This window comes from Chelonia mydas, chromosome 6 (assembly GCF_015237465.2).
Source record: "Chelonia mydas isolate rCheMyd1 chromosome 6, rCheMyd1.pri.v2, whole genome shotgun sequence".
Taxonomy (NCBI): domain Eukaryota; kingdom Metazoa; phylum Chordata; order Testudines; family Cheloniidae; genus Chelonia; species Chelonia mydas.
This window is the reverse complement of record NC_051246.2, coordinates 101,142,003-101,159,424: the sequence shown is the minus strand read 5'-3', so window position 1 is coordinate 101,159,424 and position 17,422 is coordinate 101,142,003. Positions and strand designations below refer to the sequence as shown.

Below are 17,422 nucleotides of genomic sequence, written 5' to 3'. Positions count from 1 at the left end.
GGGGGTGGTGGCTGTGCCAGCTCGACACACTGGGGTCAGCGGTGCCGGCTGGGGACTGCCTTCAGTGGAGCATAGTTTAATAATACTGCGTAGGGCCCCATAAATCCTGAGGATGGCCCTGCCTCCTAGCCCAGGCGGAAAACACTGGAACAGCTGGTTCCCTGCTGTCCAGTATCACTCTAAGAACTTTCAGTTCTACAAAGAATTCTTTAATGAAGTGCAACAGCAGCTCCCCAGTTTCTGTGTAAACTATTCAGAAAATGAAGAATGACCCAACTAATTATGCATTGTTGAACGTACAGATCACTTTTCTAGCACAGAAATGTGAACAAATTTTCAGTATAAATCTGGCATTTGAGAGCAGGAAGGCTTGCACAATTAAAGCATTTGACTTTCTGGAAGAACTGCAGATATATTTCAGTTCACATCTAGAGCTCCCTTCAGAAAACACCTTAGAGTTCTTCAAATTTAGGGAGGCAGAAAACTTATCTCCTGTTAAAAGATTTGCCTGTCTAGATCTCTTTAAAGAGGCATTCCATGAAGCATCTAAAAAGCTTGACGAATATTTGTCATTTGGACAACCAGGTCTAAATTTTCTCAAAGCTTGCGGGTTATTCAATCCTCATCGTGTTTATATCCTGCCAGAACACTGTGAATGCTTTCAAGCAATACCTAGTTTTTCTGAGGTACCTGAACAGGAGCTAAAATTGTACAGGGAAAAGATAGTGCCTGAAGCTATTCAAAGTCAACCTATTTTTGTAGACCTCCAAGTGTTTTGGCTTTCAATGACGGAGAGAATTCCAAATATCGCCAAGCTGGCCTTGAATTGCATAAATACTGTTTCAAATTCTGCAGATGCAGAGAGAAGTTTTTCACTGTACAATTTGATCTTTTCTAGCAGAAGGAAATCACTAAGTGAGGAAAAACTTGAAGGCTCTTTGTTCTCTGTACTATAATTTAAATGAAAATACTCGATTGCACTGAAATGCAGGACAATGATTAGCAAAACTATAGGACTTTCATATGTGAAAATCTGAGCAATTTAAAATGACATCCTGCTTTTTGTTGTTGTTGCTGTTTGGTGTTCTGTAATGTAATTTAAATGAAAATCCAGAATTATAACTGAAATGCAGGCTATTGGTTACCAAGTGTTTGTAACTTAACTTTCACGTGTTTAGGGAATGCTGAGTAGTTATTGTGACTTTTTTTTCTGTATTGTAGTTTAAATAAATTACCAAAACAATTGAAACTGGTGTGATTATATTGTATTATTTTGACAAAATATGCAGAATGTTGAAATTTTTGGCACAGAATTTTGAAATTTTTGATGCAGAATTCCCCCAGGAGTCATGTGTGTGTATATATGTGTACATATATATATAACATACCATTCAAGAAAAAGGGATTTGTCTGGTATTTTAAATAGACACTATAGGCACGATTAAATATTACCAAACATGAAAAACTAATACATTGCATCCTACAATGTCTCTTCAGAAGTCTAAAAATACTCATTTTCACAATTTCATGACTTGTTTGAGAAACTGGAGCTTGAGAGCTGTCTCTTGAAGACTGTGGAACTAACATGCTAGTACATTCTACAAGAGACTACAGGTAAAATTTCCTAAAGTGCTATAATAACTTAGTAGCCTGTGGGTAAAATGTTCAAAAGGCAATTAAAAGCCTGTTTCTAAGTCACTTTGGAAACTTAACCCCTAATCTATAGTGTTGTATTAATTTAGATGGACTATATGAGCCAAAGGTGTTAACATAACCCAGTCACTGTCCAACATTAAACAGTGTTAAAACGAGGTCTGGGGTTTGGCATACAGAGACCTCAGCCTGTTTAGTACCATGGCAAACACACCATTTTAAAATTCTTTTAACTTTTTATTAAAGATACACAAAAGAGGGAAAAATGGTTAAAGCATTTGAAATATAAATTATTAAGTAAGGCTTTTATTTTAACTTTTTTTCTCCTTTCCCTTTAGCTGTGGAGAGACTTAGAAGGAACCCCCTCCCTCTCTTCCCCTTGTTTGATAGTCTTTTGGATGGTGTCAAAGGTGGTAATAATTGTCCTTTGGGGCAAAAGAGAAGTCAGTAGAAATGGATTGGAGCTGCTGCTGTTAAAGTCTGATACCGTCCGAAGCGGTGTTCGGGATTCAGCTGGAGCTGATAGATCTGTTGATATCATCTGGGTACCTTTCTCTGGCCTGGTCTGGTAAAGACATATCTCAGGATTAGGATGATGAAGGCCTGGAGTCCCAGGAGATGGGGGGAGGACGGGTGGGAACCATGGTGATGAAGCTTGCTTCAGTAATCTCTGACTGTTTTTCGGCTCCATCTGTTCATTCAGTCTTTTCCTCCCAAAGTCTCTTTCTTTTAAAGACCCCCAAAGGGAATGGTGTGTGGAATAGCCCATCCCCTTATTTATTTTGTGCACTAATTAGGCCTAATACACAACACACCAATTTTGGTTCGTGAACTTCTGGCCATCATCTGTTTTTAACAAGCATAATTTCAACAGTCCTTTGATTATATCAATGTGGCCTTTTTAGTTTAGGCTAATCCAGTTTCTCGGTCTGGTTTTCTGGCACCTATTCCCATCAACACTTGTCGTTACAGGTTATTGTGACATTTTATGATCTCCCACTCACTTTTTACAGTTAAATTTACAATTAGAGTAGATTTGAAGGCTTTATTATCACAACAGCACTCACAAAGAGAAAGTTATTTTATCCACAGTTCAAAAGTTTTGTGGGAATTCTTATATTACAGGAATGTTTCTCCCTCTATCCATTTCAGATGGATGAAGTTTGAGTGATTTATAAAAATGTTCGGGTGGCTTTTTTTTTATTTTTGGCTATCAGTTGCATAATTAGAGTCCCAAAGCTGCATTCCAGTATGCAGGAAGTATGAGTTTTGTCTGAACTAATGTGACATCATATATATGTTTTGTTCCTATAAAAGTTGTAATAGATTCTTATAAAACTCACAATATTCATTGTATTGAGTCTTAAAATGAAATTGTACTGTATTTGTTGCAAAGACTCCATGTGGATATTTGGTCCAAATTAACAGTTTTGGTTTTAAAGTTATTTAAACGTGATCTTGTAATGGTTGTAAGGTTAGTTTTTGCATTTTGTTGCTGGTTTTGGTTTTTTTTGTTTGGATTTTTTTTTTCTGGAGTCACAGTATGGTGCATAGTGAGCCACCCAGCAGAGCAGCAGTCAAAGCATCTTCAGGGTCACTAAAAAGGGGGAGAAAGGACATTAAGTATGGAATAACTTGTATGTTGAGTGACCTTCTTACCTTTGTGCATTAAAGATTTAACACATCACTGTAGGGCTAATCATTTAAAAAAGCTCTTTTCAGGGCATTTTTAAGGATATAGCACATTGCAGGGGAGTGTATCATATTTGTGGCTGATCAAATTGAAGGTAGGCCAAGAAACATCCATTTATAGTAAGTCTTGTATTATACAAGAAGAAGAAAATGCAACAACCCACATTAATAAAAAGAGGACATAAAAATATTGCTTTTCATGCCTACTAAAGCAGCAGTTATCAACAGGGGGTCAGCAAACCCTTTCAGAGGGCCTGTGGGGCCCGGTGGCTAAAACTTGATATAGCTATAGCTATATCTTGACTTTAGCAAAGCTTTTGATACAGTCTCCCACAGTATTCTTGCCAGCACGTTAAAGTATGGATTGGATGAATGGACTATAAGATGGATAGAAAGCTGGCTAGATTGTCTGGTTCAACGGGTAGTGATCAATGGCTCAATGTCTAGTTGGCAGCCGGTATCAAGTGGAGTGCCCCAGGGGTCGGTCTTGGGGCCGGTTTTGTTCAACATCTCTATCAATGATCTGGATGATGGGATTAATTACACCCTGAGCAAGTTCGCAAATGGACACTAAGCTGGGGGGAGAGGTAGATATGCTGGAGGGTAGGGATAGAGTCCAGAGTGACCTAGATAAATTGGAGGATTGGGCCAAAAGAAATCTGATGAGGTTCAACAAGGACAAGTGCAGTGTCCTGCACTTAGGAAGGAAGAATTCCATGCACTGCTACAGGCTGGAGACAGAGTGGCTAAGCAGCAGTTCTGCAGAAAAGGACCTGGGGATTACAGTGGACGAGAAGCTAGATATGAATCAGTAGTGTCCCCTCGTTGCCAAGAAGGCCAACAGCATATTAGGCTGTATTAGTAGGAGCATTGCCAGCAGGTTGAGGGAAGTGATTATTCCCCTCTATTCGGCACTGGTGAGGCCACAGTTGGAGTATTGCGCCCAGTTTTGGTCCCCCCACTATAGAAGGAATGTGCACAAATTGGAGAGTCCAGCTGAGGGCAACAAAAATGATTTGGTGGCTGAAGCACATGACTTACGAGGAGAGGCTGAGGGTACTGGGGTTATTTAGTCTGCAGAAGAGAAGAGTGAAGGGGGATTTGATAGCAGCCTTCAACTACCTGAAGGGGGGTTCCAAAGAGGATGGAGCTAGGCTGTTCTCAGTGGTGGCAGATGACAGAACAAGAAGCAATGGTCTCAAGTTGCAGTGGGGGAGGTTTAGGTTGGATATTAGGAAACACTATTTCACTAGTTGGGTGGCGAAGCACTGGAATGGGTTACCTAGGGAAGTGGTGGAATCTCCATCCTTAGCGGTTTTTAAGGCCTGGCTTGACAAAGCCTTGGCTGGGACTATTTAGTTGGTGTTGGTCCTGCTTTGAGCAGGGGATTGGACTAGATGACCTCCTGAGGTCTCTTCCAACCCTAATATTCCATGATTCTTAAACCCAGAGCCTGAGTCCCACCATCTCCCGCGGAGCTGAAGCCAGGAGCCGCAGGGTCGGAACCGCGGGGTTGAAGCCCCGATTCCCAGCACCCCCCACGGGGCAGAAGCCCTAAGCCCATGGGCAGAGTTGAGGGGGCACAGGGGTGTTCTCCTCCCCTCCACCCCCCCAAAGCTACAGTGCAAGAACAGGACAGTCCCAGGGCAGCTTCACACACACACACCCGTTGGCCAGGTTGGAGGCGGGAAGCCAGACCCAGGCAGTGAGGGACAGCTGTTGCTCTCTGGCTGGTATAATGGAGCAGGCAGCCACAGCGTTCCCTCGTCTCCTGCTGCTACTGATGCAGAGGGTTGAATCTGTTCCTCAGCTCCCAGCCCCCTTTGCTCATGCAGCTAGTAAGCGCCACCTGGGTGGGGGGACCTGGTCCAAGGCTCACAGAGCCCTTGGGGAACAGGGACCCCCAGGAAGCCCTCCCCACACACAGCCCTATCCAACTCCCTCCCTGCAGCCTGAGCTACCCCTGCCTGCACACAGTGTCTAGCTACTCCTCTCCATGCACCCTGAGCAACCCCTCTGTCTGCACACAGCCTCTAGCTACGCTCTGGCCTGCACCCTGAGTTACGCCCCTGCCTGCACACCACTATTAGCTACCCCTCTTCCTGCACCCTGAGCTGTTTTCAAACTTTTTGAGCTGAGCCCCCCTCCTTTGAGTTATAATTTTTGGTTTTGCCCCCCACATACACACATACAACCCAGATAGGCGTGTGGCCTGCTGAGGTGAGGTGTGGGGTGGAGATGGATTGGCACTCCCTCCCTGGACCCCACTGTGTGGAGCTGGCTTGAGCCCCACTAGACTCTGACCACCCAAAGCAGAAGTCAAACTACACCTATGCCCAAGCCCCCTCCCACACTGGGCCCTGGAGTTTTTATAGCATGTTGTGGGGGGCCTCAGAAAGAAAAAGGTTGAGAACCCCTGTAGTAAAGGTTTGAAAAATGTTCTGCTGTTACTTTATATTCTCCATTGCAGTCACTTTGGGAACAAAGTGACCCTCGTGGATGTGTCATTTAAGGATTCTTTTGTTGTATGAGAAGCAGCTAATGTTTGATTTGTCTGTGCTGTAATTGGTTAAAATTCTTCTCTTGTCATATAACAAATATAGTGACTTACGGTACGGTCTGTACTGGTCTGCTGACCAAAGCAAAGTAATGTTAGTCACAATTAAATAAAGTACACTTATTCATATAATTGGTATTCATATTGTTTTACTCTCTACTTCTTGAAATATATTTAAACATGGCTTTGTTTTGCAAAATCATTTCTAAAAATGTTGGGCCCAATCCTGCTCCCAATTTTGCCATTGATTTATTGGGGATCAGGATTTGATCTCGTATGACAGACCATAACAGAATGGAAAAGGGGACAATACAATTTTGTGATATAACATTTCTCTAGTGAAGCAAAAGGTATGCTGCACTGGTGTTTCCGCTGTGGTCTAGCATCCAGGTTTTAACAGTAACAGCTGAAAAAACAGCTTGTAATATATCTTTCACAAAAAAATGTGTCATACCTGTCATACGTGCAAAACATATTGATCAGTAGATACCATAATGCAGTATTGCCAAGTTGTGTGCCTTGTGATTCCATATTTACAAATGTTGTATGAGAGCTGGAGAGGAATATGATACAGACTATGCTACTTGTACTGCAGTTTCAAAGATTATTTCTCACATAATAGTGATCGCTTAGGACAATGCATCCTTTGATGACCAAGAGCAGGAGCAAGCTTGAAGATAGGCTTGTTGGGACTAGAAAGAAAAGAGCTTAATGAGTACATTTTGGAACTATATAAAGTTGTCATCTAAATGACTTATAATTTTAAATTAACTTTCTTTCTTAATATTGTAAGCCCTGCAGGTTGGTAAAGATTCTGTCTCTATAGCATTTCATGTACTGCTACATCACTTTAATTTTAAGAAGCTAAGCATTGAAAGTTTGAGATTTTTCTAATAAAAATGAAGTAAAAAAAAATGTGAAAGCAGCTGAGTGCCAGAAGAGACTAGAAAAAAGAAAATAATTTTTTTAAAGAAAGAAAATTCAAGGTCATAGCTTTTAATGCCTATTTAGCTTCTGCTGCTGCGGTATAGGGCATACGTTTGCTGCCGAAGGTCAAATCTTCCAATGTATTATTTTTAGTAAAATTTAAAAGAAACATATCAATCACTGAAGCCAAGGCCAGGCAAGTCTTAAGAAGAGAAGTACAAAGACAGTTGTTACACAACAGGGGAGAAATCCTGACCCCACTGAAATACATGGTAGTTTTGTCATTGTCGTCAATAGATGTAGGATATCCTCTAGATACTCCGATGAAGTGAGCTGTAGCTCATGAAAGTTTATGCTCTAATAAATTTGTTAGTCTCTACGGTGCCACAAGTACTCCTTTTCTTTTTAATGTATACATGCATTCATGCACACACACACAGACGTTTGTGACTTGAGATCCTAAAATAGTGAATTACATGCTAACCTCAAAAATGTTTTTGAATGAATCACATTTCAAAACGTTCTTTTTCTCTCTGATCACATGCATTATTTGTCTGTCATTACTATATTGTAATTTACATTAAAACAAACTACCATAATTTCAATATTCAGAGCCAAATGTACAAATCCTTGTGCAACATATGAGCTACTCAAAAAGTGCAAATAAGCATATTAGTAAAACTCAACATTTGCATGCTGAGATCAGAAGAGTACAGGTTTTACACATGCAATTGCCTGACTCTGTGTGTGCAAAAATGCTAATATAAAGATGAACATACATTTTGTTTTGCTCTCTCCCGGCAAAATGAGCTTTAAAATGAGTTGCCTAGATTTTCCATTTATGCATTTTTATTACTATTAAAATACAATTTACATTTTTAGTATGATATAGCAAGATAAGATGGATTACAATGCATAGTGTACTTCTCTAACCCACCAAAAATGAACAGTTAATATCTGTGCTTCTCTTTGATATTGGATATGAAGTGTATTTATAAACATAAAATAAACATGATAAGATATACTGAATGAATTTAACCTGGCAATAGATCTTCTCAACCATTTGGTGGTGCTAAATGCTCTGTTTAAGGTAAGAACAGAATAGATACAGTTGATTCAAAAGCGTTCCTGGGTATAGTAAGTGTGCAGTTTTTTTTATTTTATTTCAAGGAAATAAGACCAATACGAGAATATTTGCATGTCATACAGATTAATATAAAATTTCATTTAGAAATTGTCTGCTAAATATATTGTGGGTTTTTCCCCAAAATGTTAATATTCTGTGTAATTTGCTGCTAAGGTTCATGGAAGCTTCAGGTGAATCTTCAATTTATGTTTGATCACATTTATTGACCATAGTACATACACAAATATTGTGGTAAAAATGAACTGTAAAGTTCAACTGTTTCTGTGAGCTTACCAGGTGTATTAGACAAAATGCACATCTGGTGCTTAATCATGGTACATCTGATTGAAATGTCAGTGTTGTAGTAATACCTAGTGGTGAGTGGTTTAATGGTAGGACACTTATTTATTTTGATAGTCTGTTGATTCATGAATTAAAACTTTTTTCATAATGATGTTATTCATTCTCTCTTTGAGAGTACATGTATGAATTGTCAGAAAAGTTTAAATAGGATAATGTGAAATTATTAAGCTTGAACAACTTATAATGAAAAGTGAACATGGTTTCCTCATTGTATGGTGGCATACCAGATGTTGCCGGAAAGCACTGCAAGAAATGTTTGCATTTTCTGTTGTGAAACTTTGATTTATGTTTGGTTAACCTAGTTAGAAATATACAGCATTATTAATTACTGCTGTCAAGAAAATATCTGTCTTAGCTGTACCATTTGTGTATAAGAGGAAGATATTTAATTGTTGAATCCTCAAACTGTAATAATAATGTAATAGCAGAACAAAGCTGAAAAATGGTAATTCTTATGAAGATGAAAATGTGAAAGAGCCAATAAATGACATATGTCTGTTAAAAAAAAAAGAATGAATAATGGACATACAGTTTCTGAAGCTAGCAAGCACACATCAGAGCTCATAGATCAGAAGCACTGTATCCCATTCATGATCTGAATTTTATGCTGCTTTGCACTTAAATTAATAGGGTCACATGCCAGAGGTGTATTAATATTTTTGTGTGTTAGTTCTTTCCCCGCTAAAAATGACCTAATTGTTTCATATTTCTTTCTTATAATTATCCAGTAACAAGAAAATAACCCAGTTTTGAGAACCACCCCACAGCAGAAATCTTATGCTCTTTATGCAAGTTTGATTTATAGACATGTACTGCAAAGCAGAGTGAATATGAAACATTCATCTTCCTATGGCTAGTTGCCATGGAAATGTAGTACACAGTACAATATCATTCCAGCTCTGGTGATGCCTGCAGTAGTTTATTCCTTTGTTGTTCTCATTTCTTAAGCAACTGTCTTGCAGCCTTTCATATTATCACAATTAATCACATACACAAGTTTGTATTGTTTTCTCTTCAAAATGATCTCTAATGGATAAAATACATTTTTATGTGTACATGTGAATATATTCATTGTGAATGTATATTTTTGTTCAATTCATTGGTTAAAAGCTGGTCACGTGCTCAAAAATAACATATTATTGCTCATGAGCTGATACATCTGTACAGTATACCATGTTGGATATCATTGGCTCACATACAGAGATCCAGAGAAAGCTACTTTCATCCAAGAAAATATTTTCTTGCTCTGACCCTCAAGCTTCCTTTGAAGTTTCCTATCAGGGACTGGAGTCACATCTCTACTACTTCTCCATAGACAAATTTCCTGCTCTGGGAGGGCAGGAATTAAATACAGCCCAATAGCTCCTCCTGCCTTCCCCCAGACTGCTTTTGCTAGATGAGGAAGAATCCAGACTGTCAGAACACCTAGTCTGTCCCTGCCCTTATCTGGTGAGAAGTAAGGGAAATTGAAAAAAACCCATCATTAATACAAAAAATACCAGCTACGTGCAAGGGTGATAAATTAACAAAAATATTGCCCTGAGGTAAAAGTGCTCTAGAGATTATGATATTTGTTTAGGAACCAAAGGCTCCTTCTGATATATTCCCTTGAAATTAATCAGTGGGCCTGATCCTGCAGTCTTTACAGGAGTAAGGAATACAAACTAAGGATCATTAATTTTAATAATAACAGTGGCATATGGTTATGCATAACTAGGCCAGTTCATAAATAATTAATAATAAAGGGAAGGGGAATGCTCCTTTTGGGAGAGTTATTTCATAAGGAATAGATCCCTTAATGAATTTTCATTAAGAATTTTTCTTGGGTTTTTTTGTTTGGTCTGTATGTGTTATTTTTTTATGGTCAGGGCCATGAGCTTGAATGGATAACATCAGAGTGGCAATTAGTGTTGAAAATCAAATCAAAGCTTTGAAAGTGCCTTTGCAGGAGAAGGATGATGCTTCATTTGATGAAGGTCATGGATAGTCAAGTGAAACTACTTTCCTCAGTTATTTCTTTGGAAAAATTAAAAATGCACTTCAGTGGACAGAAAAACTGTCATAAGTAAATAATTAAACCTACTCCAATTTAAGATGCAGTCTTGAAAATATAGGTTTTAAACAGATATTGTCTAGTACCTAAATCTTTTCCCTTTCTGTGTACCAGTCCTGCAAACACTCGCTCACAGTCTTAAGTTAAAGCGGGTGGGTTAGATCCATTGAAGTGAGAAGGGGTACTTGCATGCTTAAAATTAAGCGTATGCAGGATTGGGATCCAGGAATGCAATTCTTGTGTAAATGTGTGTATATAGTCTTGCATATATGCATCAACTGCATCTGAATAATTAGGTTTATTCTTCCTACGTAGGAATAGGCCATTACAAAAAATGGACCTTTAAACTTTTGAAAACTACACACCTGCACCAAAAACATTACTTAAATGAAATGTTTAGATATTTTCTACTTCTGTGTCCTTCTCTTATTTTAAAGACAGTTTACTTCACATAGGGTAAGCCTATAGAATAGCCTTTACAATGTATAAATATAGCATTCATAAAATATGCCAAATTGACAGCTTTGGAGATTGAATTATTATTTATAAACAACTAGTGTGGGTTTCTTCTCTTTCCCCTGACAGTGTCTCAGTTCTAAAAGGGATCATCTCTAAGAGTGAAAGGGTTGTTTGAGACTTATGACAATTCAGTCCATGGTCTCTTTTTCTGGGACTACCAACGAGGATGTTCATTATTTTCTGTTGCATTAGCTGTTGATATGGTACAGCTTCTGTCCACTGGGAATTAGACTCCGGACCACCAAACTCATCTTACGTAGACTACTAAATGGTTATTGGACAGCAACAACTGTTGATCACTATCATCCAGTACTAGGTTGAACCACTGACCTGGAGGGGAAAGCTTCAAATACCCCATTAGCTCCCTCAGAATATTCCCCTTTTTATTTAAATTAGAGTTAGTTCCAGTTTTAGGGTAAAAGATCACCAGTATCCTCTAAAATGTACCTTTTATTGAAAGTGTAATCTGTCCTAGATATTTTGCTAGCCCAGGAGAGTCTAGTATAGACTTAAGAAAGGCAAATATGGAGGGAATTTTTCACTTACTCCTAATGATTAATCTAAAGAGTTGCTGTTTATTTGTATTATAGTAGCACCTAGAAGCCTGAATCAAGATCCAGGCCCCCATTGTGCTAGATGCTGTACAAACAGATAGTCCTTGCCTTGGAGAGTTTATGATCTAAGCAGACAAGACAGGCAAAGGGTGGAGAGACAGCATTATAATCCACTTTTAAAGGTGGGGTCCAGAGCCACAGAGAAATTAAATTACTTGCTGATTGTCACAAAAGTAATCTGTGGCAGAGTCCAGAATTAAACCACCTATCCTGAATCCCAAAACAACAACCTTTCATGCTTTAACCAAAACAACAACCTTTCTTGTTCTGTTTGGAATTAGAAATCAACTTTCTACAAGTGTATTATTTTCTAATGTGTTTACATTGTGTTCTGACGCTTGCTGTCTCTTACAAGTGAATCTCTGTTGCATATCGCCTTCCTCTGTAGCATGGGGCACGGGTCATTTGCTGGAGGATTCTCTGCTCCTTGAAGTCTTTAAACCACGATTTGAGGACTTCAATAGCTCAGACATAGGTGAGGGGTTTTTTGCAGGAGTGGTGGGTGAAATTCTGTGGCCTGCGTTGCGCAGGTCAGACTAGATGATCATAATGGTCCCTTCTGACCTAAATATCTATGAATCTATGAATCTATATTAAGAAAGCTAATATCTGTCTTAGAGAGTACAATATGATTGGTAAGAGGTTACCATAATGCTTCATGCTAACAAAACTTAATTGAATTAATGCCTAGTTTAAAAAAATTGGTGAAAGGGCTTGTACTTTGTTTTTGACATGACATATTAAGTCATTACATGGTGTAATAAACATGCTTAAACTAATTGTCAGTATGTACGAGCACAGTACATACTAGATCATTACAGTTCACACAATCATGCCTTCATTTGGTCCTAGGTATTTTATTTTAATTAAGAGTTAAATATTGGTAAAAGTACACAAACTGTACATGTGTTCTGGTAATCTTTATATTCAGAAAATTGTCAAGGTTTTTAAAAGTATGCATGTTGCTGTCTTACTGGTATTTTTGTGATTTGTTTTTATTACATTTTTCAGAGTTTTAATCAGAATATTTCCCTCAGGAGACAAAAAAAAGGCAATGCCACCCACCTCTCAGCCCCAGAGTCTAGAAAATGTGGCTTCTGAAGCTGTAAGAGGAAGCCAATTAAAATGTTCTTCCTAGAGCCTTTGATAAGTTGTACTGACTACCTTCAAAAGGTTTGACAAACGGAGGATTTTGCCCTTGATTCAGCCCTGAGATGACCAGATTGATTTAAAATAAACAAACAAAAAACCTTCAGACCCTTAAATTTTTTTTTCATATCTGGGAGACAGAAAACTGAATTCCATTCTGAAGTAATAGCATGAGATGACTTAGGGAGGTTTCAGTACAACCCAAAATTCTTTCTGTTAATCCCAAAAGTTTAAAATCTAAGACTTGACCAAATAATAAAGCATATGATAGATTCTAAAATCTCTCTTCCTTCTGACAAAGGAGAGAGACTAGCAGACTTGCTTGGATGGTAGAAGCACTTGGGAAGCTGACCAGCTAAAGGGTCTTAATTGAAAGAGAGAATGTGGCACATCCTTCAACTAGAGGGGAAGGATCGGATGTGAGCTCTGCATCTATATCTCTTTAGCAACTGGTACCAGGACTCAGTCATGATTCATTCAGACAATGCCCAGGTCTTTGGATACTCAAACTGGAAGAGCAGAAGTCTGTGTGCCAAAGCAAAGATTCTTGTGTATTGACCAGAATTTAATTACTGTTGTCTCTGCCCATTGGAGATTTACAGTCTAAGATATTTCTCTCCCATATAAGTAGTTTTTCTGGTGTTGGTCCTTAGAAATCAAGTTGATTAGCTGACAAGGATATGGCAGGATTCACTCAAGTGAGTGAGAACTATGAGTTAATGTGCTGCAAGTGAAGACCTGTAAACCTTGAATTTTTTATTTGAGTCAACTAAAAAGTCCACAGGTTTCTGGTAACTGTCTCTTGCTATAGATTTCTTTCTGAACCCACTGCATTTAAAAATGTGGGAGATATATGGTTCTCATGCATAACTTCAATGTGGCTTCAGTGGACTTGCTACAAAGACCTTCTGCTAACCCTATAGCTGAGGATTCCACTTTCTCTTGATCGAAGGCCCAGCAAAGTGCAGTCATTTAGAAAACCTTTTTTTCTGGCAATTTACAGGCACTCCATGTGAGACATGGGTCTTTCATTAGCACCTTCCTTGAGAGCGGACACAGTCCCCTCCCAAAGCATATTTTTGGAGGGGGCTTCCTTTTTGTGTTTGTCTCTTACTAAAACTACCTCTCCACAAGAAGGCCTTGATTGTCTCCATTCTAGATTTCTTTCCGTCAGGCCTACATCAGGATCTAGCATCTCCTATCTTTCAAGTCCAGATCTGTGTACTAGTGGCAGTAAGGTGGAAGGTGAATTGATTCATAGTGGGTTCTTATTTACGCTGTAAAAAAAATTTGTCAAGGCAGTCTGTCACCCAGCCAGTGATTCCTTTTTGGAATCTTGAAATTTTCTGTTTTACCCTCCTTCATCCCATCCTTTGAATTTATGACTGTCATTTTTTTCCTTTCTCCTCTATCTTCCTCAGTCTGTGATAAGGAAGAAACTTCCTTGAATGGATAAATTGTTCTGTAGCTTGTCCCTTATATGGTTTCTTGCTCCTTTCTTTGAAGCATCCGATACTTAGGGTTGCCAGCTTTCTAATCGCACAAAACCGAACACCCTGCCTCACCCCTTCTCTGAGTCCACACCCCCATTTGCTCCATTCCTCTTCCCTGCATCACTCGCTCTCTCCAACCTTCACTCACTTTCGTCGGGCTGAGGGAAGGGTTTGGAGTGCAGGATAGGGGAAAAGACTCCGGCTGGAAGTGCGGGCTCTGGGGTGGGGTCGGGGATGAGAGGTTTGGGATGCACCAGGGGGCTCTGGGCAGGGGCTGAGGGGTTCAGAGTGCAGGAGAGGATGCAGGCTCTGGCTGGGGGTGTGGACTCTGAGGTAGAGCGGGGATGAGGGATTTGGGGTGCAGGAGGGGGCTGAGACAGGGGTTTAGAGTGTTGGGGGGGGTACGGGCTTCAGGAGGGAGTTTGGGTGCGGGAGGGGACTCCGAGCTGGGGCAGGGGGTTGGGGTGTGGGAGGGGGTTCAGAGTACAGGGTGCTGGCGGTACTTACCATGGCTCCCAAGAAGTGGCCGCCAGGTCCTTGCAGCCCCTAAACACATGGGTAGCCAAGGATTCTCCGTGCGCTGCCCTCGCACCCACAGGCACCACCCCCGCAGCTCCCATTGGTCGCGGTTCCTGGCCAATGGGAGCTGCGGAGCCAGCCCTCAGGGCAGGGGCAGTGCACGGAGCCTCCCTGGTAGTCGCCCATCCTCTAGGAGCTGCAGGGACCTGGCGGCCGCTTCCAGAAGCCACGTGGAGCCAGGGTAGGTAGGGAGCCTGCCTTAGTCCCTGACCCCCGCTGCGCTGCTGACCAGACTTTTAACGGCGCGGTCAGCAGTGCCAACCGGAACTGCCAGGGTCCCTTTTCAGTTGGGTGTTCCGGTCGAAAACCGGATGCCTGGTAGCCCTACTGATAGAGGGCACTGTGAGAGACAGCGTACCAGACAACATGGATTATTGGTGTGATCTGGTGTGGCGCAGCCCATATTCCTCAACAGTAACAGCCTGTCTGGTTTACTCAGTTCTCTGTTAGGGCTTTATATTTGTGAAAAATTCCTTATTACAGTTCCTGGATTTATTCTCAAATGAGGTTTATCGTTCCTTCTTAAATAGGAAATGTCCCTGTCCAGTTTCTGTTCTAAACCTAAGAATTGTATAATCTCGCTTCAGTCCAATCTTTACCTTCTCTGTGTATCAAACGGAGACTCTTTTAGATAAATTCAGTTTTTTTCCTCTTCTTTTATTTATCAGTCTGACAGGATCCCCAAAAGATGTAGATGTATAGGTTTGTCATCGTGTGTCAAACTGACTTAGGCAGATGGACATCCAGCGTGTTTTACTTTGAAAGTCCATTCTGCCAGCTCTCTGGCTGCTTATTAGGCAGAATTAGGAGGGGTGGAGCTTCTGCTTGAAATTATGTAAGCCCTCTCCATTTGTTCTTTATGTGCATTTGCAAGGTTCTGTAGAGATGATGTCACTGTCAACATATGCTTCCTTTGACAAAGGGGTGATGGCTGTTGTTTCACTGTGGAGTTTTTTGCTTCTCTGTTAATATTAAGGGCCAGTGGGCACTGATGCTTAGAGCACATTTCTCCAGATGTCCAAGTTGCTGAATGGCTCAGAAGCCTATCTGTGACATTTCTGAGACAAAACATTCTGGAATCCACAAAGACCTGTTAGTGATGTAGTATTGTATAGGGTTCCCTCCCCTCCCCCTCCCCCCCCCCCCCCCCCCCCCAAAAAAAAAGATGTCTGTGTTATCAAAGTCAAATGTTCACAAATTTTAGTTAAGCTATTTTGAGTCTTTTAAGAGCTAGGAAAGAATTAATCTGGAAACTGCTTCCTAAACCAACAAAACGGGGAGCCCTGTTGGGTTGGTAGACGTCAAAATCAGTGTCTTATGTGTCTGCCTGTTGAAAGGATGTTGTCAGGACTCTGGAGATGGGTGGCATCTCAAAGTGCACTGGCCCAACTAAAAGGTGAAGGTGCATATTTGGGGTCCATTCAGATGCAGATAAAGATTGCATTTCATCTCACCTAAATCGGAATAGGCAAAGCCGACCCTGGAGGTCACCAGCTCCTTCAGGGAATTTCACTGGTCCACATTGTTGAATAGATAACTTGTAGGAACTTTATTTACAGGTAGGGGAAAAATCTGTCAAGTCCTTGCTTGGCTTTCTTAGAAGTCTTATTTTCCAAGATGTACAATCTCCTTTCAAAAAGAAAAGGAGTACTTGTGGCACCTTAGAGACTAATCAATTTATTTGAGCATAAGCTTTCTTGAGCTACAGCTCACTTCATCGGAAACTTATGCTCAAATAAATTGGTTAGTCTCTAAGGTGCCACAAGTACTCCTTTTCTTTTTGCGAATACAGACTAACACGGCTGTTACTCTGAAATCTCCTTTCAGTCACTTTGCTGTAGATGTGTGACCAAACTGAATGCCATACTCCAGTTGCAGTCTCACCAATGCTAAATTGTGGGAAATAACTAACTCTCCTAAATTTACTGTTTACAAAGGCAAATATATTAATCCCTTTATTAAAGTCTTGTATTATAGACTCATTTTCAGTTTTTAATGTGGTGTATTCCTAGTACGTATGCAGTAAACCTCCTGTCATACTAATGTCTCCCATTTTGTGTTTGTTTCTTCATTATGAAGTTCTGGTATTTGTAACCAATTTTTGGAATCATGGAATTTCAGACTCACTTTCTCTAGAAAATGGAATATGACTCAACAACTCTTGTTGTCATGACTGATGGCTTTTGGTTCCTCCTGCTTTTTGTAATCAACATTATTTGTTGATTCAGCTAATAAATATTGAGCTGTTTTTCTTACACTTCTAAATTGCAAACTCGCAGCAAATTCTTTCCTTCCTTGTCATGGTATTTACATGCCAGCTATTCTTACAAGTAGAATATACTCACTTACAAGGTGAATATACTGTATGTTACACCAAAGTGCAATGTTATTTCTCTACATAAATTAGCAAATACAAATATATATGCAGCATTCATTCTGCTTATATGTAAATACATATTAGGCTGTGACTGGCATTTTTCACCATGAATGTTATTTAATAAAAGCAGCTAACGAATGCATGCTGAAAAGTCATAACTTTGTAATTTTTAACAATTTAAATGTAATCTAAATTGGTTTTGATGTCATGTGTTAAAGAATATCAGCTGTCTGCACTTTTTATTGCTAGATTCTAAATGTTGGAAGGTTAATAAATCCTTCAAACTACCTTTTTAATACTGACAAACTGAACCTCATAAT

The 17,422-nt window shown here is 39.9% G+C and overlaps 1 protein-coding gene across 5 annotated transcripts in view; it reads left to right on the top strand.

Moving 5' to 3' along the window:
• Window positions 1-17,422, top strand: part of EFCAB11 (EF-hand calcium binding domain 11) — a 121,576-nt gene that overhangs the window by 19,495 nt on the left and 84,659 nt on the right. For 3 of the 5 annotated variants that reach the window (XM_043548125.1, XM_037900824.2, XM_037900823.1), the window contains one exon: window positions 1-1,249. This exon is cut by the window's left edge and continues 1,595 nt beyond it. The exons of 1 other annotated variant lie outside the window; for it this stretch is intronic. Coding sequence is in view for 1 of the 4 variants with exons in the window: in XM_043548126.1 (XP_043404061.1) it covers window positions 1,992-2,007 (16 nt within the window). In the remaining 3 variants the exon portion in view is untranslated. Of the gene's footprint in view, window positions 1,250-1,991; window positions 6,035-17,422 lie in introns of those variants that run through there. One more of the 5 variants, XM_043548126.1, reaches the window with a different exon arrangement.